The sequence below is a fragment of the Microtus pennsylvanicus genome, chromosome 9 (genome assembly GCF_037038515.1).
Source record: "Microtus pennsylvanicus isolate mMicPen1 chromosome 9, mMicPen1.hap1, whole genome shotgun sequence".
In the NCBI taxonomy this organism is placed as follows: Eukaryota; Metazoa; Chordata; class Mammalia; order Rodentia; family Cricetidae; genus Microtus; species Microtus pennsylvanicus.
Genome location: NC_134587.1, coordinates 52,056,430 through 52,081,740, shown reverse-complemented (window position 1 = coordinate 52,081,740; position 25,311 = coordinate 52,056,430). Strand labels below are relative to the sequence as shown.

At 42.6% G+C, this 25,311-nt stretch overlaps 1 protein-coding gene across 3 annotated transcripts in view; it reads right to left on the bottom strand.

Moving 5' to 3' along the window:
* Nr6a1 (nuclear receptor subfamily 6 group A member 1) overlaps window positions 1–25,311 on the bottom strand; it is a 169,401-nt gene that overhangs the window by 6,281 nt on the left and 137,809 nt on the right. The window contains exons 5-10 of one of the 3 annotated variants that reach the window (XM_075986056.1): window positions 20,897–20,952; window positions 13,451–13,605; window positions 10,688–10,915; window positions 9,205–9,459; window positions 2,584–2,705; window positions 1,002–1,154 (exon numbers count right to left, since the gene is read on the bottom strand). In XM_075986056.1, the coding sequence (XP_075842171.1) occupies window positions 1,002–1,154; window positions 2,584–2,705; window positions 9,205–9,459; window positions 10,688–10,915; window positions 13,451–13,605; window positions 20,897–20,952 (969 nt within the window). The remainder of the gene's footprint in view (window positions 1–1,001; window positions 1,155–2,583; window positions 2,706–9,204; window positions 9,460–10,687; window positions 10,916–13,450; window positions 13,606–20,896; window positions 20,953–25,311) is intronic. The other 2 variants (XM_075986057.1, XM_075986058.1) reach the window with 2 other exon arrangements.

Genomic DNA, 25,311 nt, shown 5'->3' with positions numbered 1-25,311 from the left:
CAGTTAAGCGCACCGGCTGCTCTTCCAGAAACCCTGAGTTCAATTCCCAGCAACTACATGGTGGTTCATAGTCATCCATAATGAGATCTGGTGTCCTATTCTGGCAGAACGTTGTATACATAATAAAGAAATAAATCTTTAAACTTGGCAGTGGTGGTGTGTGCCTTTAATGTCAGCGCTTGGGAGGCAGAGGCATGCAGATCTCAGTGAGTTCAAGGTCAGCCTGGTCTACAAACTGAGTTCCAGGACAGTCAGGACTACACAGAGAAACCCTCTGTGTGTGTGTGTGTAAAACCTTAAAAAAATTTAAAAAAAAATTGTATTACTGAATTTTACAGAAACAATCCCAGTCTAAACATCATCCCACTGAGTGCTAGACATAGAAAAGATGAATCCTCTTATATGAAGTAAAGCAACAACAAAGAGCCAAGGTTATGCACTGGAACAGACCTACTAATTGTCAAGAGCTTAGCAGAGGGCTGAAGCCACATACAAATTTCCTTTGTAAACACAGCTCTGTGGTGCCAATTTATATGGTACAATTCTACAAGACAGAGTTTCTGTTGTTGTTTTGTTCAAGACAGGGTTTCTTTGTGTAACAGCCCTAGCTGTTCTGGAACTAGCTCTGTACACCAGGTTGGCCTCAAACTCACAGAGAAGATCTCCTGCCTCTGCTTCCCGAGTTCTGGGATTAAAGGCGTGTGCTACCACCGCCTGGCAAAACAAAGTTTTTAAAATTGATATATAACTTGCATATAAAATTCATTATCTAAAAGTATACAGTTCAGGACATGAAGTGGAGATACTGAGCTTGCTTTCCTCATCCACAGAATAGCTGTACACCATAGGTGCTTGGGAAATGGAAGCTTCTCTTTTTTAAGAGGAAACACTAACTTTCTATTCCAACACAACTTTTCTGGTAATGGGCATCTATGAGCCTTGTCATCTCAGCCTGTCACAAGCTTGGAGAAGCACGGAGGATCCTGGACCCAGAATATTACCTGCAATGTACCGGATCTCTGGCAAGCACATCATAAGATCAGGAAAGCGATTTGGTTGATGTGTATATTTATATTCAGTGAAATCCTGACAAATGTACCAATACCGCTTATTCAGTTGTTCCAGTTGTGAGGCACTGGTCAGACCCCTGATATCTGCAAACAAAACAAAACGAAATAAAAATCACACAGGGAACAAACAGGATGGTAAACACCAGAGGTTTTTTTTAAATGAGACATTATTAAACACAGTCATAAAAAAAGATCTTTTTCTCCTTCTAATGTGGAGAAAGTAAAATCCAGACTCGGTAAATAAGATAAAAATAAATACAAAAAGGGACCTGCAAAGAGCAGTCCTTTGTCTGAGCCCTAAGTGCTGAGCTGGTTATCTCCACATTACATCGAGGTCTTAATACAGGGTATGGTGGCACAAACAGGCACGAGAAAACATGGAACAAGGGGCTAGCTCTTTACCCAACAATACTTTGAACTGGAGGTTATCAGAAACATTGGTGATACCATCTCCAGAGTCCCTGTGTTCTTACCATTCTATCTTGATTGTAAGTATGCATGTCTCTATTTAAAGTACAGAAGATGAGTAAAGCATACTGTATGTAAATCCTACCCAGTCTTTGAGGTCTGCACAGTTCTCCTCCTCTAAGAAGTTGCTACTCATCTTCCCCACATGCAGTACAATTCATGTGTTGAGTACTATTGGAGTGTATACTCTTCAGGGACCTGGTTTGTTTTTTTTCTCCTCCTTCCTAACCCCTGCTAATATCTTTAATATATGGTACAGGGCTTGGCTAGAGAAGGCATGTAGGTCACCTGATAAATGCATGATGATATACAGACAGGAGTCGGAGCCTGCCAGTTACTAGAGGGCAGAGTGGGGAGCAGTGATAACAAGGCAGCCATGATCAAGAGTCTCTGGATTGGAAAACTGAAGATAGTAAGACAGCACTTTTCAAAGTCACAGGGAACAAAACCACACAGGCCCACTCTGGGAATGGGACATTCATACACTACTTTTGATAAAAACAAAACAAAAAACAAGAACACACCAATTTTCCTATATATATATATTGATTACCAGCAACTACCACGCGTTACTTGTTGGCGATGTGCCCGACCTGACTAGACTCTTCTAACAGAGGAGGAGTCATGTGCACCAGCACTCTTCCTGGAGCATCAGAGCAGCCGCCAGCAGTTTCATCAGTCACCCTGCTCTTGTTCAGCTCTGGTAAACTTGGTACATATTTTAAATGACGCATGTTCTGTCCTTGGTGTCTGTGTTTAAATGCATTAAAACTGACTAAACAAAGCGAATCCTCTTCCTTCCTCTGTGAGTTATAGAGATTGTGGCATTTAGATTTCAAGAGAAAAATCCACAGCTTTCCTTACACTGCAGAGGATCAAGTAGGGTGATGACTAGGGGGAGCACAGGGCCTTCCAAGACTGATGATCATGTGGAGTAACAGATTCTGTGACAGTCCTGGAGGTGGGAGGTGGGGGTGGGGCAATGGGGAATTGTACATGTGTGACACATAAAACAAACTCCTGTCTTCACCCACCACCTACTCACCTTGATTCAGGAAGTTAATTGCTTTCATGCATGCATACTCCTCATTGCTGACCTTCAGCTGATGGAACTTGTGATATAGGTAGATAAGCCGTTCAATCACCTCCATCCCTTCATCACTAAATCTAGACAACAGATAAAGGCTTTTATCTGGGGTGCCAATGCGAGCAAAGGCCAGCAAGGGGACACAGAGGTTATCTACGATAGGAAAGAAACTCCACTTGGGGGAAATGTCACCCACAGGAAAACCCATGCTCTGTTTGGCAGCCAGTGTAGATTCTGCAAGATGCTGTTTCCAGGGTTGGGCAGAGTCAAGTAAAACCAGGTTCAAATCCAACTGTACCACACAAAGCTCTGAGAATTTAGGAGGGTTATTTAATCCCTGTAAGCTTTGAGATCTCCCTCTGCAAGATGTTTACCTGCTTATGCTAAAGGAAATTTGGGATAGAAACTGAGAAGAATGTGACAATATTAAGATAGAGCTTTTGTCTGTATCAATGACAGCTGCTATGGCGACTCTATGAGAGCCGCAGTCGCGGTGTGAAAAACGCTTCTAATTCTGTTCATTTAGGTTCACTATTTCTAGCAAGGCTAAGACAATATACAATACAACAATCTTACTGGCGTCCCTGACTCAGTCCTGGGGAAGGAAACACTTGCTGAGTCTTTCCACCACAGGAGCCTTGTGCTGAGTACCTTCTATCCATTCTTAACCCTATGAGCGACGGGAAACAATCACTACATCAACACAAAAGAAGAAACTCAAGTACAACATGGAGAAGGGACTGGCCCACCAACACACAGCCAGCTATTGGTACGATGAGAACCTGGAGCCTGGGCTAGCTTCCCAAAGCTCTTCCAGTCTCTGCTGGTCTGCTTATGCAGAACAGAACAGACAGGTTTCTCCAGCTATTTACATGTAACTTCTTTCCACCTGATGAATTCTTACATGACCCCAGGGATATGGGTAATAAAATAGGTATACAAATCCAACATTAATAGTAAACCATAGTGAAATTCATCTTATTCATTTATATGTTGGTGTATATGTGTGTGTACATGTTCATGTATGTGTGTAAGGGTAGAGGTTGACACTGGGTGTCTTTTACTATTGTTCTCCACTTTATATTTGGGGATAACAGTCTCTAGTTGGATTTGAACCTCACTACTTGGCTAAACTGGCTGGCCAGCAAGTTCTGGGATCTGTCTATCTCTGCTTTCATTCAGTGCTATGGTTATAAACATTTCCAGATTTTTATATGGGTACAAACACCTAAACTTAGGGGTCCTCCTACTTACATAGCAAGGATTTACCTACTAAGCCAGTCCCAGTAAATTTATTTTAAGACAGCTTTTTGGCATGTAATTTTACCATTTACTAAAGATAAAACCAAATTTGCAGACTAATGAGATGAATATGCTTATTACTTTTACATGAAGAATTAAGTTGCATCCAAGTATTCAACATTGCAGGACACACATCAAAGTTTATCAGAGTTAGTTAGTTTGTTAGTTAGTTTGTTTGTTTCTTTCTTTCGACAAAGTATTATCATCTATAAAGAGGTGGTGGTGGACCAGTCACATGAGGAGCAGCGGCAGGTCACCGGAGGCCTGGGTGGGAGACAAACAGATAGAAACACTATGTATGCAGAGAGAGTTTGGGTATAGAGTCTATTTAGTGGGTTATGGAGGGGAAAGAGAAGAGGAAGGGGGGGAAGGGAGAGAAAAGAGGCAGAAGCAAACAGAAGAAGGGCAGATGGCGGGGTGGGGGGAGGGAAGGAGAGAGGGAGAGGGAGAGAGAGAGAGAGACCAGGTGGCCAGCAGATTATACAAAGTCTCACCATATATCCCTGGCTGGCCTAGAACTCACTACATGAAACAGACTGGTCACAAACTCAGAGCTCTGACTGTGTGTGTATATATAATATATATACATATTATATATATATGTGTATATATCCACATCCTCCTATAAAAGTATATTAATCAGAATCTCCTTTGCTCATGTGTGGCAAGGCTCAGAGTGGTCACCAGCTGTGCTCCTGACATAAAGGCCCTTTCACAGGAATTCTTACTTTCCTGACAACTTGTGAGATGAACCATATTTCTGTATTAGGATAAGGGTGTAGAAAGAGGTGACTCTCTCAAAGTTACATAGTAAGAAAATCTTCCCCAATCCTGTCAAATTCTTAAGTGCTACCTGAAAAAGGCTGTCACATGCTATCCTGTGAAACCTTAAGAGCTTTATGTTCCCACAGCAACTCATCCTGGGACTTGACCCTAGGAGGTGATGGGTATTTCTGCATAACTAGCATGATGTGCCTTCAAGGAAGCAGCATGTCTAGGGGTGGAGACCACTCATAAATGTACTTGCTGGCTACTTAAGTTCTTCAGAGAGAAAGGGCCTCAATGGTGGTTCCCTGTAGTATCTGCATGGAGGAGTTGTGATATGCCGAGGTGGGACATAACAAATAAGACGGGGCAGGGGACGGGGCAGGGGACGGGGGACGGGGAAGAAGACGGACAGAGCTGACATCTGTCTGGTGGTCGAGCAGTGCAGGAAGTACAAATAATGCTCTGTCTCTTAATCAGCCCCAGACCTCACTATGGCACGGCAGGACCTGCAGGTGTGTGGCTATCATCCAGACTCTGAGCTGGCAGCGCCAAATCTGTTCCTGGCTGTCTTGGCCTGGGGGACACAAAGGAGCTCTGAAGTGCTTGGGCCTGTACATATGTCCAAGCCCTGCTCTTTCTCTTGAGGACAGCACACCCCTTCTTCAAATACCTTACAAGAAGCAGCCATCACAGTTCCTTGGCAGTGGTCCCCACTCAGTCTCCACAACTTGGCTGCAAAGCTTTCCTCCACACCCGCATCCCACCCTTTGATAAACAGAGCTGTTCTCTGTTCCACAGGCCTGCTTTCTCCTCCAGCCGTTCCTCCTCCACATCTGCCCACTCCACAGTTCTGACGCCCCTGTATTCCCTGTCTACAAATTATCAGCACTCAAAGCCATAAAGTTGAACAAACACAACCATTCTTCTCTTAGGTTCCTATCACACAAACATTCTAGGACAAAGAAAACATTCCTGCCAGGATCCCCCAAACCACTGGACCATTCAGTCAGCAATTGAAACTGACACTATGTAAGTTATATGCCAACAAGGGGCAGAGAGGAACGGCTCTCTTTCCCATTCATCTCAATGTACCCTCCTCGGCAGCAGTCAGCAGCAGCCACCTTCACATCCACATACAAGCCAGATTACAGGATGCATTCTACAAAGTCCTTCCTTCTAAGAATCTGGGATAAGGTAATGGCAGAGAGCTCTGACTTTTTCTTCACTCTGAAATTCAAGGTCCTTATATCTAAGTCTCATAGGATGGCAGCAAGGACTCAACAGCAATGTAAGTAATAAAAACTGGTGCAACAAATTCCATTGATCATTACACATTCTCAGTATCACTATTATTGTCATTCTCCTGTAATAAGGAGAGAAAAGACTGTTTCCTGAGCTTGAGAACTAGTCAAAAGTGCCCATTAAAGCCCATCTAACTCTAAGCATCTTCTCCAGGGAGTGAAAGGGTGTTGATTAGGGCTGGGAGCAGTCCCCGGCTGGTGCTACAATCTGCTTTAAATCACAATTGTCCACCTCTGTGTCTGATAACAGTCTGATGAGGAGTAGGCACCATAAACTTGATTCAGTTAAGAAGAGAAAAGGAGCTGGTCGTGCATCATCTGGGAAGCCTTTTCCTGACAGCAGGCACTCACACTCAGGAGCTGTGAAGAAGCAAAGACTGCCTGAGGGAGTAGGAGTAGTGCAGCAAAGGAAGAAAGAGCTATGGCCAATTAGACGCTACACCCTGGGGACGCTTGGCAGTGATTAACCTGACTCCAGAGGCTCAACTTCCAGATCTTATGACTTCACAGGCACCCAAGTCAAACACAGAGTGTCTTATGTCCCCCATCATGCTCTTCCTTGATGCTTCGTCCTGGCTAAGATAACTTGTGCCCACTTGCCTAGCAACTACTCACAGCTTTTCTTACTTACAGACATCCTGCTGATGCCTTGTCTTTGACACTGCTAGCTTGGCGTTGTCCTCTCTTTATATATCACTGTTCTGTCCTTCAGGTATTCTCTGCCTTTCCATGGACACAGAGTAGCCTCTTGCTCAACCATGCTCTAGTCTTAACAGCCACAGAACGCTTTCTCAAATGTAAACCACCCAAGTAATTCCTGTTGTGCAATGCTGCTAACACAATCAAATCCAAAGTCCTCTCTCTGGTTTGTTTGTTTGGTTTTGTTTTTAGGCAGAGTCTCACCATATCCCAGGCTGTCTTGGAACTTGATTTGCAGAGTAGGCTAGCCTTGAACTCAGGGATTCTCCTGCCTCTGCCCAGTTCTGGTACTAAAAGTGTGTGCCACCATGTCCAACTCTTCTAGGGTCTCTCTGTGTAGCACTGAAACTTGCTCTGTAGACCAGGCTGGCCTGGCCTGCCTTCATCTTGCTCTCTATAATGTATTTGGAATATTCTCTCTTCAAAATGCAGCTCAAATGTCTGTTCTTGTGGTAAGCCAAGTATGTAAGTACAGCCCTCTTTCCTTAGTCTGGGTTTGAATAGTCCTTATATCCTCCTCAATATCCTTTAATATGACCTTGCATTGTAGATTATATTTGTTACTATAAAATGAGAACTGGGACTCTCAGAGTCAGAAACCATGTCTAAGTTGGGTGTGGTAGTACATAGGTATTATTGAAGCTACTCAGAAGACCAAAGCAGGAACATTCTAAATTTGAGGCCTGCCTGGGAAACTTAGTAAGATCTTATCTCAAAATAAATGAAACATAGATAGGGATTCTATCTCAGTGGTAGAGTACTTATATAGCACGTGTAAGGCCTTGGGTTTAAATCTCTGGAACCAGAAAGGAAAGGAGGGAGAGAAGGGAAAAGGAATGACATGGTTTGTGTTCCTAGAATCATGGCCTCCAACAACTCCTAACACATGCAGTGCCTGGAAAACCTAGAGGCTGATTTCACTGCTGCTACAGGGAGTCCATCCCAGAGAAGACGGACTCAGAGAAGAGCCAGTAGTTCCCAGAAAAACAGGGAGACTGGGCTCCCTGAGATCAGATATATAAACCAACAACATTACAGCAAGTTTACTTGTCCACACCGCCCTTCAATCCAGAGTTATGATCTGGAGACAGAAATCAGATGGAAACAATGAGGCTCTAGGCAAGGGATCAGGTCATTTGTAAAATTAGATAGCTCTGTTTATAGGATAAAAATGTCAGGTAGGTGCACCTTGAAGCCAGTAAGCAAGGAAACACTAGAAAAGCAAAAGAGAGCCAGTTCCCAGATTCCCACTCAGCTGTGCACAAACTCCTGAAGGTCTTAAAGCTTTGCTCCCTGCTTAAGTGTTGCTTTGTTTTATGTAAGGCACAGGATGGTGGGGCTGATGCACCCTAGTCCTGTAAAGAAAATTATGGGAGTTGGTACCCTATCTCCTCCACATCTCATTTATTCTTGTTCTGGGTACCTTTAAGTTGTATGACTTATATTATTTAAACTGTCCAAAAAAAGGTGATTTACTGAAATGTTTAACTGTGAGTTAAGCTACATAAAATATTTCACACGAATAAATTAATAATCCAGAAAAGTTATTGAAACAGATACTTGTTTTTGTTTTTTCGAGACAGGGTTTCTCTGTAGCGTTGGAGCCTGTCCTGGAACTAGCTCTTGTAGACCAGAATGGCCTCGAACTCACAGAGATCCGCCTGCCTCTGCCTGCTGAGTGCTGGGATTAAAGGCGTGTGCCACCAACACCTGGCTGATACTTGTTGTTTTAATTTGGAAGTTAGAAATGAAGAGTTTTCCCTTATTTTTTCCCTAGGTCTTCAAAGAATGTGACTAAAATAGTTCATGGACAGGCTATAGAAGCAGCAGGGAGGAAAAAGGCTGTTCTAGCAGAGGTCAGAAGACGCTGGTTAGTCAAAAGGAAAACTTATGGCAAAGAACAGCCAGGAGACCTGTTTGGGTCAGTCCTGTGCTCTTAACATCTCATCCCACCTCAGGTACCACGAAAGAGCCTAAGCAGTCAGGTGGAGGGCAGGGGATGGGGATGGGAAGCTATGGGACAAGCTCAAAACCAGGCTCTAGATTAAAATCTAAAACCTTTAAGGGTCAGGTTCTCTGAACTTCAACTTTCTATCTATAAACAAGCACACAATGGTGCTTATGTACTATAAATTGTAAGAAAAAATCAATATAAAGTTGCCTACAAATGATACCAAGCTGACTCACAAGTCCAGAGTCCCTTCCCTTGGGGGTCGAGTTCAGATTTTTGTTTTTCTCAGGTATATCATCCCACTAATGCAGACATAACATTAAAGCAACAGCTTAGCATTCTGCCAATCTGACTGTGTGACACTTATTCGTCACCCCTGCCTTGTTGGAGAGATACCTACTCTATACACAGAACCTGTGATTTGGACAATGACAGGACAGTATTAAAATCCAGGTCCATGGGATTTAATGTTCCCCTTTGGAGACTATGTAGCCTTGCCTCACAGGGAGGATGATGGCTTGGTTGCTCAGAATGTCCTCCTCAGTCAGCAGCTCTCACCTGTGTAGCTCTTCATCAGACGGCGAGTACTTGGCAGTGACATCAGCCAGCTCCCCAAAGATCTGCTTGCTATAAACTGTGAGGGAAGAGAGCAGGATCAATTCCTGCCATGTAGAGCTCAAGAGGCACGTGTAATCCTTGATTGAGAGCTCGCAGAAGAAAGGCAGCTTCTTGATCCAGGCAATTTGTCTAAAGAGCAACTCGTCGGCCAGGCGGCAAAGCAGAGCAAACAGCTCTGCTTGTGTCACAGCATATCTGGAGGTGGGGACAGGACAGAGAGTGAGGGTAGGAGCAAAGGAGGGAGGGTATTCCTCGAAGGCACAGTATGTCCTTGGCAGTAGGGCCCTTGCCCTTGACCACCGATTTCCAGTTTCACTCAACTTCTTATAAAGGGGTAGGGCTGGAGTCTGCAAAAAGCTGGGATGGGAGTGGGGGGCAGTGATATGATTTTCTGAGAAGAGGCTGCTGAGAGAAAAGGAGGTTTAGAAACTTGTGGAATTATGAGGGCTATCACTCTTAATGCTGGTGTTCTCTAATGTTTCATGCCCTAGAAGAAATTCTTACTCATTCCTGCTCTAGTTTTGGTAATAAAAATACTAATGTGGTGGGTCTGGAGCATACCTAGTATGAGGAACAACAAGCACACATACAAGAAAACAGAAACAAAAACAAAACATAAAGCCAAACAAATCCAAGGGCCAGACTGCTGCAGAGAACAGGCATTCAGAAGCCTTTCCTGTCCTCACTGTGCCCCCTGGTGGTGACAGCTCAGGAACCAGAGCTGCTCAGCCTTACTAAAAAGCTATTTCTCAGCTCTAGCCCTCAGGGGCCTTTGAGTCTCACTCAGCTTTATTCCTCTCAAGGTCCTGGGTCCCCTTGTCATCCTCTTCCTCATTCCTTATAAAAGCTCTGGGGGATCCTTCCTTCATGTATTTAAGTCTACTCTTCTGAAACTGGAGCCCAGCTGAGGATCTTAGGATATCTTTTGGGAGGCCTAAGGACTCTAGCAACCCATGTTCTCTACCTAAAAAGTAATGGGTGCAAGAATGGGTGGCCCAGATGATGAACTATGCAGCACCCAAATAGAGCCAAATGCAGACTGAGGTATCTCTTCCACCATTCAGGTCTGTACCAAAGGCTGCCAGTCACATGCCATTGGTTACTAATGGGCATGTTGGCTAGGTATATAGACAGGTGACAACCGATTAGGGTTTAAATGATTTAAAAACCTTAGGCCTGATGTAAAGCTTATTTCTGACACAAAACCAACCATTTCAGGGCTTGGTTTACATAGACCCACAAAGAAATGAAGGCTCTTCAATCCCAATTTCATAGGAACTAAAAAGTAACCTGAACTCTCTGAGAAAAGATGCTTAAGGAAACATGAGGGACCAACGCTTTCAGTGACAAAGCTGGGGATACAACTGGTGCATGGTAGGAACATTTTGAGACTAAAGGGCCCAGCAGGGCAGAATTTACTCACCCGTCTTCAATCAACATGGGTGTGCCCAACGGCTCCAGGTCTTCGGCTGACATCAGCTGGTGAATCAGACTGTAGGACTGAGGGTCCAAGCTTCGAGCTTGTGGGGGCAGAAGTGGTGAATGGCCAGAATAGCTAAAAAGGTGTGGTATGTATTGATAATGTGGAGGCACTGACATCCCCATGTACTGATCCCTGAATGTCATAAATCCATTTAGTTCCACAGACCTACTGGAGAGAAAAACTTCCCATCAGGAAAAGCCATGGCAGGTTGAGTACATGCTCAAAGGAATAAGATAGCCGAGGAGTTCTCTGGTCATCAAGTCATGGGACAAAATTAAAGATCACATGTATGTCTGTCTACCCATTAGATTCCAGCCATGAAACACGGACTCTGTGGGGGTACAGAAGCGTGGGGCTCACCATTGGCAAACTCAGTGACCAGCAGTATAGGAGATATAAATAAATAAGGATTGGTTGAAGTCTTCGTCCTGATGTCATGCGAGGTAGGTGTGGCCACTGTGCTCTATCCTAGTGCTCTTCTACCTTCTAATATTATACTTGAGATCCTGTCTCTAGGGCTAGTTGCCAGGGCCAACCCTGAATTCATTCTGTAGCCCAGGCAGGTTTTGAAGTTGTCATCCTCCTGCCTCAACTTCCTTGATAGTTGAAACAGTAGGTCTTTGCCACCAGGCCCAGATTGAAAGAGTTTTTAATGTATACCAGTAGACTATTGTGACAAAAATGTGGGTTTATATTGTTGTTTTACTGTTAGGAAAACAAAGGCACAGGATAGGCTAAATGGACTTAATTAGTCCAAAAACCAAATCCAGTACCTGGCATGAAATATAGCCTGAGGTCCTTAAGTTCCTGATCCCTAAAAAGAAAGAACAAGGGAACAAATAATGGAATAAAAAGCTCTAATTGAATATGAAGAGGAAGGCAAGCTCTTCCCTGTTTCCTCTCTTTGGGAGAAATCTAATCATTTTTCTCAACTGACAAAGAAGTTACATCTGTTTATTTATATTTCTTCAGACGCACGTGTGGAGCTCTCCTCTTCCACAGTGTAGCCATCAGGCTTGGCGGCAGGTGCCTTTACCTGGTGAACCATTTCCCCAGCCCATTATTTACCATATTGAAGATCATTTAGCTTTTCCTAGATGTATCTCCTATCACTGAGTTTGGCAAACTATAGTTTATAGGCCAGACCTAGCCTAAGACCTATTTTTGGTAAATTGAGTTTTTTATGGGAACAAAGCCACACTCACTGTTTTATACATATGGTGCGTGCAGCTTTTGAGCCACTAAGGCATAGTTGGGGTGCTGGGACCCAGGCCAGACGTAAAAAGTTTAAAATAGTTACTATATGCCATTTTAAATTTTTGTTTGTCTATTTGGAAACAGGCTCCCTATGTAGTCCTGCCTGTCCTAGAATGACCTTTTATAAAAGGAGGATTTCTTTCTTTTATCACGTGCATATATGATGGTGTGCGTGTGTACAGGCCTGAGATTTATGTCAAGTACCTCTCTCAATGGTTTTCCACCTTATCCTTCTGAGACAGGGTATCTAAAAAGACCTGGTGCTTATAAGTTCAGTTAAATTAGCTGGCCACTGAGCCCCAGAGGCCACAGCCTCCCTAGTGCTAGAAGGAAACAAAGTCTATATAGTCCTCACTTCACCTGACTTTTATATGGGTGCTGGAGATCCAACCTGGGGCCTTATGACTGCAGAGCAAGCACTTTACAGCCTGCGCAATCTCCACAGGCCCTACTGTGTGACATCTTATTCTCATTATTATTTATTTATTTTTTAAAGAGTTATTTATGCTGGGCAGTGGTGGTACACGCCTTTAATCCCAGTACTTGGGAGTCAGAGGCAGGCAGATATCTGCCAATTCGAAGCCAGCCTGGTCTACAAGAGCTAGTTTCAGGACAGCCAGGACTATTATACAGAGAAATCCTGTCTCAGAAAACAAAACAAACAAAAAGATTTATTTATTTATATATATGAGTGTTCTGTCCGCATGTTTGCCTGCACTCCAAAAGAGGTCATCAGATTCCATTACAGATGGTTGTGAGCCACCATGTGGTGCTGGGAATTGAATTCAGGACTTCTGAAAGAGTAGTCAGTGCTCTCCAGAGATTTCAAGAAAATATCTTTAATTCTTATCCTATATGAAAGACTTCTGGGGCAAGGAGCCCTCCATTATAGCTAAAAGCTATACTTATAGCTATTAGCTAACTTAAGATAGCACAATTGCCTCAAGAGGTTTTTTAAAGATTTACTTATTTATTATGTATACAGTGTTCTGCCTGTGTGTGTGCCTGTAGGCCAGAAGAGGGCACCAGATCTCATTATAGATGGTTGTGAGTCACCATGTGGTTGCTGGGAAATGAACTCAAGACCTCTGGTGAATAGCCAGTCTTCTTAACCGCTGAGCCATCTCTCTAGCCCCTGAGAGTTTAATCTTCAGTTCCCCAATAACACTGACTCTTGTGAGTCAGAAAACCTGTGAACTCAGTTCTGTAAACAGTGTATTAAAATGTTATTCTGCAAACTGATGCCTATGTAGGCACGCACAGAAGTTGTGCTTATCAGTCTGAAAAAGAGACTGATGACATTTTGTTTTGGTCTTCGAAGAAGCCTGGGCTTGTACCATCCTGGTCCCCAAGAGCCTGGCAGAGGAGCACTCTATCAGAAGTTCTTTGAAGGGCGACTTGCTGGGTGGTCCACAGATGATGATATTGGGCTTGCCTTTAGTTTACCTGGATGACAATGTGGAGCCTGGCGAGGGCTGGTTGCTCTCTGAAGCCCTGTTCCCAGGGGAACTGTGGTCACTGTCACCATGGTTGCTCCAGTGATTGGCTTCTTCCTCAAACTCTTGTCCAGACATGATTCTTTCAATCTCTTCTTCTGATATCTTTGACAAGAAATGGACACATGTTACATCTGATACTGTAGATACCTCCTGTTGTCTCTCATACTCTTTGGAGTTCCTTGGCTATGCCCAGTATATCTGGACACAATCTTTGACTTTTCCCTTGCCCATTTACCCTACCTTCCAGTCACAAAGTCTATTCCTCAACTCTTGTCTTTGTGTCCTCACTTTCCTAACTGAAACTTCATTCTTCAACGACAATCCCCTATTTGCTCTACCCAATAATGAATGTTATCTCCTTTGTAAAATTGTCTAGCATTATTTACTATTCATAACTATATGGATTCTGAGAAAAGAAGGGCAGCATCATGGTTAATAGTATAAATTCAGGAAGTACACCATCTTTTGTCAAATCCAGACTTCTGGAACAAACTTGGTAAAGTTACTGAATTATCTCACGTGAAGTATGTTCATTAGTTTGGTAGATAGAACAAAATCACCACCTCACTGGATTCTTTTTTTTTTTTTTTTTTTTTTTTTTGGTTTTTCGAGACAGGGTTTCTCTGTGGCTTTGGAGCCTGTCCTGGAACTAGCTCTTGTAGACCAGGCTGGTCTCGAACTCAAAGAGATCCGCCTGCCTCTGCCTCCCGAGTGCTGGGATTAAAAGCGTGCGCCACCATCGCCCAGCTTCACTGGATTCTTGAGGATTAATCAATTCAGATACTTACAAAGGGGACTAGTAAGAATAACAATTAAAGAAGCACTGAGAGTTACAATATCATCATCTTTGGTTTGCTTTGTTTGAGACAGGTCTTGTTACAGTGCTCAGGATAGTCTTAAATTCCTAGACTCAAGAAGTCCTGTTTCAATCTTTCAAGTAGCTGAATCTATAGGAGTGTGTCACCAAACTGGGTTGTCATTGTTACAGAACACTCATAGTAACATATCATTAGAAGAAGTGTATAATAAGTGGGTATTAAGTACGTGGTGTTCACCTGGTAAGAACTGACATGTACTTTCACGTGGATTTTCTTTTTCCGGGCAGTGGTGGTGCACACCTTTAATCCCAGCATCTGGGAGACAGAGGCAGGCATAGCTCTGTGAATTCAAGGTCAGCGTGGTCTACAGAGTAAGTTCCAGGACAGCCAGCCTGGATTATTTCACAGAGAAAAACCTGTCTCCAAAAACCAAAAACCAAGCCAAACCAAGCAAACGAAAACAGAAAGAAAAAAAAAAAAAGAATATCACCTAGTCTATTACTCTATTAAATAAAACTTTGAAGAAATTACAGCTCACATAAGTCATACTGTGTGCACCTAGATGTGGTCAGGGGTATGAGGAAGAAACCGAAATATACTAGAACTTAGCCCAGTACTCTACAGGAAACTGTATCTTCTATACAGTTTCTAACTTAGTTAACACAGAGTAGACAGAGTAAGTGCTAAGGATTTTATATGATGTTTCTATGGAAACCGCAAAGTCCATTTTCTCCCAGGCTTGTTTGGTTCAGACCTGCATATGTATTTGCTCTAGCGGCCTTTAAGAAAACCCTGAACTGTCATGGTCATAAACAAAAGCTTTCAGAATGCAACACTACAGCAACAGTGAGATGGCTCAGCAGGGAATCGAGTTTGCCATTCCAGCCTGAGGACCTCAGTTCAACCCCTGGAAGCGATGTAAAGGTATAAGGAGAAAACAAACACCTCCAACAATGAACTGTGGTACTTGTGTGCCTGCATGCACACATCACACATGTGAGCACACAAGGGCACACATGTACAAACATATAAAATAATGATAGTTTTTTAAAATATTTATTTATTTATTATGTATACAATATTCTGTCTGTGTGTATGCCTGCAGGCCAGAAGAGGGCACCAGACCTCATTACAGATGGTTGTGAGCCACCATGTGGTTGCCGGGAATTGAACTCAGGACCTCTGGAAGAGCAGGCAATGCTCTTAACCACTGAGCCATCTCTCCAGCCCCATGATAATAATTTTTTTAAAATTCATATATTATTCTCATTTATCCTGACTCTAGTTTCTGATCACTCCACTCCTCCCAGTAATAATACAGTTTTTTGTTTGTTTTTGCTTTTTTTTTTTTTTTATTCAAGACAGGATTTTTCTGTGTAACAGCTTTGGTTGTCCTGGAACTCATTCTGTAGACAAGGCTGGCCTTGAACTCACAGAGATTTGCCAGCCTCTGCCTCCCAAGAGCTGGGAATTAAAGACATGTGCTACCAGTGCCTGGCATAATAAAGTTTAAAAAAAAAATAAAGAACTGAACATTAATGAGAATATGGGACTAGGCAAGAAGGATTTAACTAGTAGATAAACAAAGGAGCTGGTCTGAAATTATTCGGTGTATACATTGAAATGGAGCAACTGTTTTTGAAAATTAAGTCATATATACCAAAGAAACAAACTCCAGCTTTTCTCTTAATGGTCCTTAGAACCCTGAAATTGTTGTCACTCGAGTGATGGTACTGACAGCAAGAATAGAGTGTGAAGACTTGGGCTGGGTGAAAAGAGCCAATCCATGAAGGCAGTTTACTCTACCTGGGAGTTGTGACTGCTTTCCCCTGTGGGCACCATGGGACAGTGAGCAATCACTGATACACTGACTACAGAGAGGACAGAACTTGTTGGAAATGCTTGACCTGGGTTCTAATTTCATTTGTTATTTCCTAGCCAGATGCTCCTGGGAGAGTCAAGTCACTTGAACTCTCTGTGCTTCAGCTTCTCTGCCTGCAAACAGAGGCAATATTACCCCTTTGTAGCTCATGGCTATCCCATCAGAGGTAGAACAGAGAAGTATACAGGTCAAAGTCAGACAGACTTGGGAGTTAACCCAAGATAAAGTTATAAAACAGACAGAGAATAGATGCTTAAATAAATGGAAACTCCCTCTCTCCTTGTTGTTTTTCGTGGTTTTTTTTTGTTTGTTTGTTTTTTGTTTTTTTTTTTTTGTTTGTTTTGAGACAGGGTTTCTCTGTAGCTTTGGAGCCTGTCCCGGAACTAGCTCTGTAGACCAGGCTGGCCTGGAACTCACAGAGATCCTCCTGCCTCTGCCTCCTTGTTTTTATTAAGACTAGCTAAACACAGACGGGTAGTGATAGTGCACACAGGAAGCAGAGGCAGATGGGTGGATTTCTGTGAGTTTGTCTTTTATTCTTTTTATAATTTTATGTATATGAGTGCTCTATCCGCACGCCAAAAGAAGGCATCAGATCCCACTATAGATGGTTGTAAGCCACCATGTGATTGCTGGGACTTGAACTCAGGACCCCTGGAAGAGCAGTCAGTGCTCTTAACCACTGAGCCATCTCTATAGCTGGTTGTGATGGTACTTGCTGGTAGAACTTGCTAAAGGAGACTGAGAAGGAAGACTACAAGGCCAGCCTGAGAGAAACCCTGTCTTGAAAAAAAGAACAGCCAAACACAACTGAGAACTTAAAGATCACAGCTCTAACACACTACCCATAAAAACCAAAATAATATGCTTAGCATAAAAACTCAAACATAACTGGGTGGCGGAAGAACATGTCTTTAAACCCAGCACTCAGGACATAAATGTAGAAAGATCTCTGAGCCAGAGGACAGCCTGGTCTCCAGAGTGAGTTCTAGGATGGTCAGAGCTACACAGAGAAACCCTGTCTCAAAAAACCAAAACAACAACAACATCAACAACAAGAAAAACCCTCAAACACAGTAGCAGGTGAAATGGCTTTTCTAACCACTGGTGCCTTCAGTTCTAAAGGAAACAGTAGGACCTGAGCGTCCCCTGGCAGGGCACTAAGAATGCATTAGGTGCTACTATAGCAATAGTTCTCAACCTTTCTAATGCTTCAACCCCTTAATACAGTTGCTCGTGTTGTGTGAACCCACCAAATATAATTTGTTGCTACTTCATAACTGTGATTTTGCTACTGCTATGAATTGTAATATAAACATCTGTGTTTTCTGATACACAATCAACATAAACCAATTCTTTTGTTTATAGGCTATCAGGAAACAATCTGAAAAAATTTTTTTGTTTGTTATTTTGAGTCAGGGTTTTTCTGTGTAGACCAGGCTGTCCTGGCACTCAGAGATTGCCTTCCTCTGTCTCCTAAATGTTGGGATTAAGGGCGCACCTCCCATATGAAAAGAAAATTTTAAGGAAACAATTCCACTTAGAATAGCATAAAAATGTAATAAAGTTAAGAGGATCAAAGACTTACACAGTGACAAGCACAAAACATTGTTAAAAGAAATTACACACTCAGCCAGGCATGGTGGCACACACCTTTAATCCCAGCACCTGGAAGACAGGGGCAAGTGGATCTCTGTGAGTTAGCTAAGGCTGTTACATGGAGAAACCAGAGCTGTACACTTCCTGGTGTTAAAGCATACTACTGTGCTGCAGTAATCAAAACACTGGTACAGACATATAGCTCAACAGAATAAAATAAAAGCCTACAATTACACTCAGAAATATATGGTCAAACAACCTTCAACAAAAGACTACACAGTGGGGAAAGAACAATCTCTTCAACTGACAGTGCCAGGCAAACGTTTGGCAGTCTCATGCATACAGGCAGGAGCAAAGAAAGAGAAAAAGAGGGCTGGAGAGATGGCTCAGCAGTTAAGAGCATTGCCTGCTCTTCCAGAGGTCCTGAGTTCAATTCCCAGTGGCCACATGGTGGCTCACAACCATCTGTAATGAGGTCTGGTGCCCTCTTCTGGCCTGCAAGCATACACAAAGACAGAACACTGTATAATAATATAATATAATAATAATAAGCAAATAAATATTTAAAAAAAAAGAAAGAGAAAAAGAGAGTCCTCTTTTCTTATACTACACACAAAGATCAACTCAAAATTTATTAAATGCAAGGTCTGAAACTGTAAAATTCCTGGAGAAAAATAGAAGAAAAGTCTTCCAAGGTTGGTCTTAGCAATGATTTCATGGAAAAGACACCACAAAAGCCCAAGCAACATGAGCTAAACTAGAAAAAAACAGGCTGTTCAGCCAACAAACCACCATCCCTTCAAAGCAGCCTACGAAATTAGAGGGAAGAAGTTCATCTGGAACATGGTGAATTCAAGAGGTAGAGTTTTCGATTATAAAAGATAAAAACCGCTGAGGACACTGATATACACTTAAAGATTGAGAGAGCTCAGTGAGTAAAGTGTTTGCTGAGCCAGAGAGAGATCTGAACACAGACCGCAGTGTCCACAGAAAAGCCAGGCATAGCGATGTATACTGGTATCTCAGTGCCGCGGAGCGGGCAGACAGGTGCATACTGAGGACTCTGGCCAGCCTGTCTAGGAGGTTTAGTAAAAGACCTTGTCTCAAAAAATAAGGCAGAGAACAAATAGAGACATCCCAATACCAATCTCTGCCCTCCACAAGTGTCTATATGGATGACAGCACCCACACTCCACATATCACCCACACACAATCACATGCTATTTTCAGACCAGACTGAAATAAATTATTTTTCAAGAGAAAAATTTTTCAACATGAATAAAAATGCTTGATTAAACAAATCAAAACAGTAAAATTAGGAGTTTTACACAAATATATACACATTGATTTAGTACATGCTGTGTACCCACGCAGAGGACGTAACTCAGATTTCTTATCTTTCATTTGTTTATACTTAATTGGAGAAATCCTTTAATTTGCTTATGAACTCTCTCTTCGCTCTCTTTCTGCCTTCTGATCTATGCTGTCATTGTCCTACTTCAAACTATTACCTGACTCTTTTTTGTTTGTTTGTTTGCTTGTTTTCTTCAAGACAAGGTTTCTCTGTAGCTTTGGAACTCACTTGGTAGACCAGGTTGGCCATGAACTCTGCCTCCCGAGTGCTGGGATTAAAGCCACTGGGCTACATCAATCTCGTCCGTTGAATAAGCTTCTGCAAACCCATTTTAAACCATTTCCATTATTTTTTTTTCTAAAATGCAAATCTGTATATGACACTCTCCCTGTTTACAATTGTTAAGTGATTGCTTCTTGGTACACAGCAAAAATTTGTAAAACTGATCCTGGTTCCTCATGTGCTTGAGGATTATTTTGATGGGTGGGTCATAAAATAGACCCAATTTTCTAGACTCTAGGGGCCCTTCTGCTTGCTAGTAGGAACAGGAGGTGCAGGATGGCCCCATAAAGGCTTTACATATGAGCCCATGACCAAAGACAGCTGAGGCCCCTCCTTAGAGAACTAATAGAAATTCAAGGACTCTACCTTACTTCTTACCATGCTACTGCATGTTCCAAGTGCTCCAGCTTCAGTGAACTACCTCCCTGTGATTTTTTTAAAGGATCTGTCCTTAGGCCATTCCAGTCTATTCTGTGTAGCTTTGATAAATGATGTGTACCTTTTCAACACAACTACTTCTTCCTTCCCCTTCAAGGATAAGTTCAAAAGTACCTTAAGGAACACTTTCATGAGTGTCTCCAGTCTCTACATCTTCTCTCTCAGTGTACTCTGTCTATTTAGTATCTGTCTGTCTCATTAGACTGAGACCACAGTATATAGACTAACAGAGTAGGAACTTGGTAAATACCCATGGAAAGGAGTGGAGTAGGAAGACTATTATTACTATTTTATATGAACAACAGCCAGGTGGTGGCGGCATACACCTTTAATCCCAGCACTGGGGAGGAAGAGACAGGTGTGATGGGGAACCTCCTTCAGCCAATGGCCTTTGAGAGGTTGGACCAGGTGGGCATGGAAATAAGTGACTGCTCGACCTCTTCCACACCTGGTTCCTGTTTCCTCATTGTGATCCTTTGAGTTTCCCCTTTAATAAAGAAAAACCTTAGAAGACCCTATTCAGAGCTAGTGTGGGATTATTTGATTAACATTCCCCCATCTGATGCATTCTGCTTCACAGGTGGATCTCTTTGAGTTTGAGGCCAACCTGGTCTACAAAAAAGTAAGTTCTGAGGCAGCCAGAGCTGTTACACAGAGAAACCCTGTTTCAACTCCACACACACACAGAAAGAGGGGGGGGGAGGGAGGGAGAGAGAGAATATGATTGTTGCTAATTTCTGCCAGGCTAAGTTACCTATAACTAACTTATTGATCAAAGGGGAAAAAATATTTCTCTGGATGGTTTGGAACCAGAACTGAGTTCATGACCTGTGAAATTCTTAGGAAGGATTAAGGGATCATAAGAAGAGCTTTAGACTTTAAACTTTCAGACTCTATACACAGCTTTACAGAAGTGAAAGCCAAAATAGCAGGAGAGAGACTCAAGGTGAACAGCTACAGGAACATTTGGAGCACTAAGCTTCCAGATCATACTAAGAGAGTGTGGGTGCAAGAACTCACCTGAACTGGCCCAATGCTCTTATTCCGGCCTCCAGGCATGCCATCCTCTCTGATAGCTAGAAGGAAATATAAGACAGTCAGAAGCACACTCACAGTCATTTAAAAATGAAAAGGAAGCCAAGCCGGGCGGTGGTGGCGCACGCCTTTAATCCCAGCACTCGGGAGGCAGAGGCAGGCGGATCTCTGTGAGTTCGAGGCCAGCCTGGTCTACAGAGCTAGTTCCAGGAGAGGCTTCAAAGCTTCATAGAAACCCTGTCTCAAAAATTAAAAAAAAAAAAAAAAGAAAAGAAAGAAAGAAAGAAAAAAAGAAAAGGAAACTTATCTGTACCAGCACTAGGGAGGCAGAGGCAGGCTGATGTATGTGCATTTGGGGCCAACCTGGTCTACTACATAGTGAGTTCCAGGACAGTCAGAGCCACCTAGTGAAACCCTGTCTTAAGTGCGCGTGCGCGCGCGCACACACACACACACACACACACACACACAACTTACCTTGCTAAAAGTATAATGTAGTAAATGATGAAGCCAAGATCAAAACACAGGCCATTCTGGACACACAGTACACATTATTGCTGTAAGTTGGCCATAAGCAGCAGATGCTTTTGTGCCCCCAAGGTAGTGGATGTATACTGCATTATTGTACACATTCAAGATGTCCAACAAAAATGGAACATTGTTAACAAGTAACAGTTACAAATATCCCACAAGAAAGGGATATTTCTGAGGGACATTTTAGTGTGTGTGTGAACAAATAGTTGCATTTTAAAATAAAATATATTTTATTCTTTGCCCAAGTTTAATGTAAAGGATTGGAACAGCACTCTACTACCCAGGTAGATGCACATATGGCTTTTGATGTTGAGTTTTTATTAATCGCAATGTTCACCTTACTAGTTTCTCATTACAAAAGCAGGAAATTAAAGCTGAAGGAACTTACTTAGTATTTTCTTATTTTATATATATGAGTATCTTGCCTACTTGTGTGTACCCATGTGTGACTGGTGCCCACAGGTCAGAAGAGGGAGTCAGATCCCAGGAACTAGTTATCAATGTTTGTGATTTACCGTGTGGGGCCTGGGTGCCATCTAGATCCCCTGCAGGAGCAGCAAATGTTCTTAAACACCAAGCCATTTATCTAGTTATCTAGTCCCCAAATGATTCTTAGGTTGCAGGTTTGTTGTTACTGTTTGTTTAAATTTTAGAATTTATCTCTATGCATATGGGTGTTTTGCTTGCATATGACGGTGCACTATGTGCCAGGTGCCTAGTAAGGCCAGCAGAGGGTGCTGGATACCCTGGGATACCTTAAGAAACCTGTAAGCTGCCAAACCAGAACCCAACACTGCACTTAGAAATCATGTTTTGGGGCTGGAGAGATGGCTCAGTGGTTAAGAGCACTGAATGCTCTCCCAGAACCAAGATTCAATTCCCAGCACCCACAAGGCAGACAGCTGACAACTTTCTGTAACAGTTCCAGGGAATCTGACATCTTCATACCAAAAGCAGATTAAAAATAAAGTTAAATAAATACTGAAAAGAAAGAAATCATGTTTCTATTGTTTTCTCCAAATTGTAACAACTCTTTAGTCTTTGTCTTCGTGGCCTTGACACTTTCCTCTAGTGTGTTACATTGTCGCTTCCTACCATGTTAGTTATTTTGAAAAACAATCTTCTAGCTGGAGGGGGTGGTTTATGTCTTTAATCCCAGCACTACAGAGGCAGAGACAGAGGCAGGTTCATCTCTGTGATATCTAGGCCAGCCTGATCTACAGAGTGAGTTCCAAGATAGCCAGAGCTACACAGAGAAACCTTGTCTGGAAAAATCAAAAACAGAGAAAATAAAATTAGAAAAAATTAAAAAAAATTATGTTAATAAGGGCTCCTAAATTTTCTCATGAGTATTCTGATAATGAACTTCATGCTCTCTCTCTCCCCTCCCTCCCTCGACTCTCATCTCTGTGTGTGCCAGTGCTAGTCTTGGCATTCTTCTTACCAAGGTTAATTACATTGGTATTCTTACTAGTGATGCTAACTATGGTGGAGGGTAGTTTTACTTGACACAAGCTAAAGTCACAAGCTAAGAGTCACCCAGGTGATACTGATTTTGAAGGCATGAAGGGGTCATGGAGAACAGCTGAAGCTTGGCATTGTGAGAGGCCACTGGTAAAGCTGCAGTCTCAGTAGCACTTGAAAGCCCAGGATTGAATGGGTCATGCTGAGAAGTTGAGGCTTGGCACAACGAAGAGGCTATTGATGAAAAGTGCAGTCCATCTACAGTAGAGACCCCAGGGTTGGAGATGCCAGTGCCATGGGATGACCACCAAAAACAGTAGCAGCAGTGAAGAGGATCCTGCCTGAGCTCTGCAAAGGGCAGAGCTGGAGAATTGACCCAAGTCCTTTGGAAAAACCCCGAAGATCATGAGTGGATCCCAGACATTAGACATTACTCTACACTCTTGGGAGTTTGATTTTGTTTGGATTTGATTGTGACTATGCCTTGGTTCTTCCCTCTTGAAGTAAGAAAGATTTTAATTTAATTTTTACTTTTATAGGTGCCCACATCTTTAAGACTTTGGATTTTTAGAAATTGGATATTTTAGAAATACTGAACTTTAATGTGTTTGAATCTGTAAAGACTGTGGGACTTTTAAAGTTATTTATGTCTTTTTGTTTTGTTTTTTGAGACAGGATTTCTTTGTGTAGCCCTGGCCATCCTGGAACCAGTTCTACAGACTGCCCTCAAACAGAGATCCGACTACCTCTGCCTCCCAACAACGAGTCCCGCTGGGTGTTGTGGTGCTATTTATGTTTTTAATATGAAAACTTGGGGATGAATGAGAAAAAGAAAAGTGTGTTTGTGTTTCAGGTTGACAAGGGGTCAATTGTGCTGGACAACTTAGGTCAACTTTACACAAGCAAGTCATTTGAAAGGAGGGAACCTCAGCTGAGAAAATGCTTCCACAGGATCAGGCTGTAGGCTAGCCTATAGTACATTTTTTAAATCAGTGATTGAATGGAAACAGCCCAGCCAAGTGGATGGTGCCACCTCTAGGCTGGTGGCCCTAGGTTCTGTAATAAAGTAGGCTGAACAAGCCAGTAAGCAGCACTCCTCCATGGCCTCTGCATTAGCTCCTGCCTCCAGGTTCCTGCCCTGTTTGAGTTCCTGCCCCAACTTCCTTCATTGATAAACAGTGATATGGAATTAGAAGGCAAATAAAATAAACCCTTTCCTTCCAACTTATCTTTTGGTCCTGGTGTTTCATTGCAACAACAGAAACCTTGACTAAGACACTAACCTTCATCACATTCTGGCTAAAGTAAATTCTCCATGGAAACAATTTCCTTTTGAGTTAAACTTCAATAGTTTAAACCAGTGCTCACTTCTGTTGGAACCCTATAGTGGATCTCAGCTGCAAGTCAGTACTGTGGTGTTGTACACTGGATTTCTTTCATAAGGAAGAATGGTCACTTCTGTTTATTCAGCTAGTTATTTATATTAATATAAGCATGCGTAGACTTATTTCTGAGCCTATGAACAAATCTCGAGATATTCTGTTAGAACAACTGTGGTTACCGGGAGCACTCAGGTTGATTTCTGTGCCTTTCACTGTGCCCTGTGTGCTCACTCACACACTCATGCACACGCTTGCTCTTGTTTATTTATTAAGTGTATGCGGGTACCTGTGAAGGTCAGAAAAGAGCCATGAATCTCCCAGAGATGGAGTTAAAGGTGTTTGTGAGCACCTGGCGTGGGTGCTGGGATCCAGACTCTGGTTCTCTGCAAGACCTCTTCACCATGAAGTCATTTCTTCAGGGTTTTCACCCCATCACCTCTCCTATTTTCAAGTACTCTAAAACTCTCCATGATTGTATTTTTCTTTTTCCAGCCCTGAATTCAACTATTTCCCCATGGAGACCTTACTGGTGTGTGGGGGGGGGGGGGGGTCCTTCTGTCTATGTGTTGCTATTATTGGTTAATGACTAAAGAACTGCTTTGAGCCTATGGCAGGGAAGAACAGAACTAGGTGGTGAAAGCTAGGTTGTATGCTGGGAGAAAGAAGGGCAGAGTCAGAGAGATGCTATGTAGCCCAGCTGGAGACAGATGATGGAATTTTACCTGGTAAGCCACAGCCATGTGGCCATACACAGGTTAATAGAAATGGGTTAAATTCAGATGTAAAAGTTAGCCAATAAGAAGCTAGAGCTAATGGGCCAAGCAGTGATTTAATTAATACAGTTTCTGTGGATTATTTTGGGTCCAAGCTAGCCAGGCGGCCGGGAACCAACAAGCAGCCCTCCTCCAACACCTTACTCTTTTTATTGACACTTAAAACAGATTCTGGGTACTGGCTGTGTCTAGCCTCATGTAGGGGTTAGGGTTTATAGAAATACATGTATGGACACTAAGTCACATG